We start from the raw sequence: 6,346 nt of genomic DNA, 5'->3' as shown, positions 1-6,346 counted from the left end.
ATCTAGGTGGCGATTAATACTGAGACAGTGGGGGTTAGGGGTCAGTAGTTCAGGATTGGGAATGTGAGACCCCTTATGCTCAACCAGAGTGGAGACAGGCATCCCCAAATGCCTGCTCCAAACCAGGGATTCAGCAGTGGATTCTCCTTGCCCTTTGGCTACCAAATCTACCCCTTTCTTCACTCCTTCATTCACCTCCTGGTCCACCAGCATTCTTCTCTCCAGGAGCTCCTGGTAGACCCCGCTGACCCCACCACCCAGAGAGTCCTCACGCTCCTTGGTCAGGCCCTGCTGGTAGGTGCCACGTCCCACACATATGAGCTCTCTGGTGCCCAGCCTCTGGCCAGAGACAGATGAACAGACTGACACACTGGTCTCTATCACAATGCCCAGGTGGCCCACCAGGGGAGAGCAGAGCCTTGTTCTTCAGGCAGGGAGGACCCAGGAGGCTGCCACAAGGCAGCAGGACAACAGGGCACGCATGGAACAAACTGTCTTTTGCACAACAGATTCACTCCAGTTATCACTCATCAAACACATGAAAGATCCTGAAATGCGGGGGAGGGGGCGCAAGGGAGGGAAAGCACTGGGGGAGGGGGGAAAAAAAAAAGAAAGATCCTGAAATGCACATGTTCAGCACAGCCTCAAAGTTTTATTATCAGTGTCTCTCGTCCGGGTGCCCTTTCCCGTGAAGTCTGGCCGTCCATTGAGTTTGACTCCATAAAAGGAAATAATGGCACCAGGCTGAGCATGTGCTCGTGGGGAGACGAGCCCGCCTCAGGACACACAGCCCCTGCTCCCCTGGGGAGGAACCTGGTGGAGGCTAGAGGGGTGACCTGGACACACAGGACCACAGGGCCATGAAAGGGGCCACGTGGCACATGAGGGGGCCAGCACCTAGCCCACTCAGGCTCACCCAGAGCACATGGGACTGCAGACGTGGGACAGCTGGAGCGCACGAGACCTCCTAGAGCACACAGACCATCCCCGGCTCGCAAGCCCACCCAGCCTCCTTGTGGGGCTCCCTACAACAAGGAGGACCCCCAGGATCACACGGAACTAGTGGCTGCCCCAACTGAGCTCTGCTGCTTGGTTTTTCTGGGTCTTCCTTTGGCCTCACTCCAAACATTGTTGGTTTCTCTCAGCGTAGGTCTGGGTGTCAGAAAAAACGGGGTCACCTATGTGTCCCACATGCCTGGGGGAAAGGCCAGCTTCAGAGGAAAGTCTTCGACCAGAGCAAAGACCCACTTGGCCTGGGGCGCATGTGGGGGACAAGAGGCCCATCTCTACCTCACTTATGTGTGAGCGTGTCTGTGCAAGTGAATGACTCTGTGTGTGTGTGTGTTCTGCTGATGCGTATTCCAGTGTGAACATGTGTATGTGTGTCTAAGGGTGTGGCGGGTGTGCATGTGTGCTGTGTGTGTGTGTGTAAGAGTGTGCACTTGGGCATTCGAATGTACACATGTGTACTGTGTGTGTAAGTGGGCACAAGCCTGGGGGGAGCAGGCCCACGTACAGTCATGTATAGCACACTGTGCCTGACTGCGGCAGGGGTCAGACACTTTAAGGAGCTCCCCATTTGGCAGGAGGGCGGATCCAGGTTGAATTCAGGGACACAGGAACTCAGGGCAATATGCAAATCAGAGGGCCTCGGTCCTGCAGGTGCTGGCTGCGGCTCCCGTGGGCAGTGCGGTGTGGACGGAGAGGGTCCTGCCTGGAGGGCGGGGTTAGGTCTGGAGCCTGAACTCGTGGGTGCTGGTCTCCCAGCGGGTGGGGTCCTCGTCCACCATGCTGCGCTCCGTAAAGGTCACATGGCCTTCCGTATCCACGAGGATGACTGTGTTGGTTCTGAAAGACAGGACAGGATCGAGCTGCCCTCTGCCCTGCCCCAGGGGTCAGTGAGCACTGGCAGAGGGCAGAGGGATGCACGGAGGGGTGCGGGGACTGGCAGGTGACACAGGTTGGCAGGCTGGCCTCGAAGCAGAGGAGCTTATCCAAGGGCATCTGGCCATGGAGCCTAGTGATCTAACTACCCCCTTCAGTGTGGACAGTGATGCCTCAGCTGGCCCCATAGGCCCCCTGGGGGCCCACTCTAAGCACTCCTCTTTGAGCCAGGAGCTTCCGCCTGGTAATACTCTCATCTGCCCACACCCTCCCTCTGCAGCAGTTCCCACAGCAACTGGGAGCCAAAGAGGCCACCTCTCAGCTCAGACCCCTTTGGGGATCCCTATGGGGAGAGCTCTACCTGGATCCTCTGCATACCTTAGACCCTCCCTTCTCGCCCACACCAATCCCCCCCCTCCCCGCCCCAAGCACCACCCAGGCTGTGTTCTGTCCCTTAAACAGAGCAAGCTCCTAACTTGGTGGCTGGGTCCCCCTATTCTATTTCAGGAAATCCCACCCTCCCTGCCCTCCTCCCCCCACTAAATGGGCCCCTCCCTTCCTGACACACAGTGAGAGCTCGCCTAGGCCCTGCCTGAGGCTCTGTGGGCTGTCCCACGGTGTGACCACAGGAGCATCTCTAAGCGGACTGAGGGGCTGCCTGGTTGGACCTCAGAACACCCAGTCAGGACTGCATTTGAAGCTGTACAGCAACAGAAAGTAGCCTGTGACCAATGCTGGGCTGTGGGGAGACTGTATCGTATTGTTGTTGTTGTTATGTGCCGTGGAGTCGCTTGCGACTCATAGAGACCCTATGTACAACAGCCCTAAACCCTGCTCTATCCTGTGCCAATCTCACTGCCTCCAACACACCCATCCCGATTATCCCAGTCACTGAATCAATCCACCTCCTAGAGGGTCTTCCCCTCCTGTGCCCTCCCTCCACCCTCCCAAGCATGATGTCCTTCTCCAAGGACCTCTCCCTCTTTGCAACATGCCCAAAGTACGTCAGATGAAGCTCCAGAATCATTGCCTCCAAGGAGCAGCCTGGTTTAACCCTCTCCAGGATGAATCTGTTTGTTTTCTTGGCAGTCCAGGGTACATTCAATACTCTTCTATAGCACCACAGCTCAAAGTAGTCTATTAAAAAACGTGCCAGGAATGGCTACACTTATGCTAAGCTTGTTGTTAGATGCCGTCGAATCGAATCAAGTACGACTCCAAGTGACCCTGTGAACTGATCCAAGTGATCTGAACACTGCCCTGTCCTGTGCCACCCTCATCAAGTCTGACACACTTGAGCCCATTGCTGCGGTTACTCTGTCAACCCATCTTGTTGAAGGTCTTCCTCTCTTTCCCTGACCATCCACCTTTTTGGAGCATGATGTCCCTTCCCTCTCCAAGGACACTATGCCTCTTCTAATAACATGCCCCAACTATGTGAGGTGAAGCTTAACCATCCTTGCCTCTGAGGAGCACTCTGGCTACACTATACTAAATTCATTGAGCTGTTATTTTATTATTTCCCTAGTTTCTTGCTTTAGGGAATAGCTCTGGAATAGACAGACACTTCCCTTTATTGTTTTTAGCCATGCCTGCAGAACCAGTTATGGATCAAGGACGCAATGGACTTTAAACCAAACATTGTGTGATGCTAGTATTTTCTGTGAGCTGGTGTAATTTTTAACTTCACCATATATCTTGGCGTTGTTTGCGTAAGGGGGTAAAATGGTTAGTTCCCTCCCCTGCCCTAAGAGGAATCTCTTCTGGTTCAGTCTGCTGCCGCTGGGCCCTCACAGGGGTAAGGAGTTCCCTTGCATGGGGTTCGAATCCACCAGGTGCTCCTCGGGTGAGAGACAGGCAAATGGCAAACTCCTCCTCTGTGATTTACAGCCTCTGAAAACCTGCTATGAGCCTGTTCTGATTTGACAGAATGTAACTTAAGGAAGAATCTCACAGCTATGCACAGGGCTGACTGTTCTTCAAAAAACCCTGATAGTTGACATGTCCCGAGAAGGCGCCTAGATGTCTGGATCCTGATCGGGCCCTGGGCCTGATCACACATTGACAGGACCCCTGTGCCCCCAAATTCTGGAGCAAACTAACCCCCTGTCTGGGTGTCCCTGAAAGCCCTCTAAAAGGACTGGCTTTGTCTGCCTGCACCACTCTGGTCCTCTCTGGGAGCACTCACCTGGAGTCCCTCTCAGGTCTACTAGTAAAGGCCTGTTCGCTGCTTGAGATCGCCGCTCTCCTTTTTGTATCTAACAGTAACAACCATAATACACTGAATGTCTTTTAGTCTGACTCTGGGCTGGTTGTTCAGCCTTTCTGCAAATACTAATCTTGAAGGGCTTTCCCTCTGGAGAGCTCACCCCAACAGAGACCACGACCCCATGCCCCAAGGTGATGGGAAGGGCCGGTGCTAGTCTAGCTGCCACCCAGGTAGGGCGCCTGGCTTTGCCTGCTGTGCCTGGTCCCTGCCTATGGGCTCTGGAGGCTGTAATTCCTCCAGAGGGCGGCTGAGCCCTCGACCTGCCGCCAAGCAGCCCTCTGGGTCCTCAGGCCTTTCTGCAGCGTCTCTCTAGCTCTGTGCCCTCGCCTGTAAGGTGTCTTTCCTAAGGGTGCTGAGCTGGAGATCTGACCCTTACCATGGCACCCTGTCACCGAGCAGCACATGGCCTCCCCAATCTATGATGCCCCCTTGGGACAGGGGCCTCCCTGGCTGAAGTGAGGCAGGTAACACACACTCCTCCATGCTAGGTGCAGAAGGGAAGACCAGCATCACAAGCTGAAGACTGGCCTACCTGGGCCCAGAAACCAAGCATGTATGTGACACCCTGGAGATGCCACCAGCTAGTGCCTGTCACTGCTCACACAGGCTGCCTGCGGGCCCCTATTTGACAGCAAGGCCCCCGACAGCACGGGCCAGGGAAGAGAACGTCTGCACACACGGGCCCACAAAGCTCACAGAGCGTGCGCGTGGGATCCAAGGCCAAGCCGGGAGGCGTCTGCACGCAGCTGCATTCTCTCCCCACACCAGGGGCAGCCAAGGCCAGTGGCAAGCACGGGTGGGGCAGCCCCCTCCATGCATGAGTGTCTAACTGCAGTGGGCAGGACAAGGGGTGGGTGGCCCCCAGCCACTTCCTGCCCAAGTGACCAATGGCCCTGGGCCTCAGGAGCCTCGGCCTGTTTCTCCCAGGACCTGGTGGGCCAGACATTCCTGCTATAGCACCTTCCCCTGAGACTTCACCAGTGCCATACACGTTCTACCCTCGCAAGACACCAATCTTGCCATCAGAACCACGGTTCCCTCAGCTCCCTCCAGTCTCACAGTTTTCTCGGGCCTGCTCGGCTGGCCAGCCTGTGACCCTGACCCCTTCTCAGTAAGGACGCCATGGCAGATGAGGCCAGCATGTCCCCGGCACTGATTGTGGGCCATGTGCCCCCATGCCCGACCCGATGCCTACTGACCACGCTTCCTCTACTTGTCTCTGTCAGTGGACGCAAGCAGCCGGTAGGGGCCAGAGCTGGGATGGGGACTTTGGGGTCTGCTTCCTACTCGTGACCCTTCAGACTGGTACTTCTCAACCGTTGGTCCTCGCCTGCCACTCTCAGACCCAAGCTGGTCCAGCAGTACCTGTCCTCCCTCCATCCCAGCAACACGGAGCACCCAGCACTGGGAGGGTTCCTCCAGCTGCCTGGACACTTCACCCCTTTACTGGGACACCTGGCATGTGTGACATGGCGTCCGCCCTGGAACACGGGGCTCACACCAATGGCTCATATTTGCCTGAGCTGAGGTAATCTCCCCGGGCTGAGAGTGCCTAACCCCGACCTTGGTCATCCAGAAAGCGTGTCAAGTCCAAGGCCCAGTCACACAGAGAACCAAGTTTAAGGTCTTGCGGTGAGTGAGGGGAAGAGGCACCCACATCTATTCCCAAACCTAAAGTGTGTGCAAACACAAGCGTCCCTGGTGCCCCCTGGTCCCCCTGAGCCAGGCACTGGCTCTTTATGGGAAGACACAGCCCAAGAGTCCTCCTTTCTTATGCAGATGCTATGGAAGTATAAGGGCCTCTGTGCGCCAGTGGGCACCCTGGATGTGACCGTCAGTGTGCCCCCCACAGCTCTCCAGGCTGAAATGGTAGCTGGCTAAAGTCAGGGCAGAGGCTCTGAGTCCAGGCTGTTGGGGAAGCCCCCCTGCCCCAGAGTGGTTCTGGGGCTACAGGAAACCTGGGGCCTGAGCTGGAGGAAGTCTGGGAGTCCCACCTGCACGCGCGCGTACACACACGTGTACCTGGTGCCGTAGTCAGAGCAGCGCACGTGCGCGCACACACACACACACCTGGTGCCATAGTCAGAGCAGCGTGCACGCGCACACACACACACACACACACACACACGCATACCTGGTGCCGTAGTCAGAGCAGCGCACGCGCGCGCGCGCACACACACACACACACACACA

The 6,346-nt window shown here is 56.5% G+C and overlaps 1 protein-coding gene across 3 annotated transcripts in view; it reads right to left on the bottom strand.

The window, feature by feature from the left end:
• Positions 1 to 1,727: 1,727 nt before the first annotated feature.
• The window catches only part of TANGO2 (transport and golgi organization 2 homolog (Drosophila)), a 29,057-nt gene continuing 24,438 nt past the window's right edge, over positions 1,728 to 6,346 (bottom strand). For all 3 annotated transcript variants that reach the window (XM_006890453.1, XM_006890455.1, XM_006890454.1), the window contains one exon: positions 1,728 to 1,848. In XM_006890453.1, coding sequence (XP_006890515.1) covers positions 1,728 to 1,848 — 121 coding nt within the window. The remainder of the gene's footprint in view (positions 1,849 to 6,346) is intronic.

The sequence above is a fragment of the Elephantulus edwardii genome, unplaced genomic scaffold (genome assembly GCF_000299155.1).
Source record: "Elephantulus edwardii isolate Elephantulus edwardi_28Jun2011 unplaced genomic scaffold, EleEdw1.0 scaffold00089, whole genome shotgun sequence".
Taxonomy (NCBI): domain Eukaryota; kingdom Metazoa; phylum Chordata; class Mammalia; order Macroscelidea; family Macroscelididae; genus Elephantulus; species Elephantulus edwardii.
This window is presented reverse-complemented; position numbering and strand designations above follow the sequence as displayed.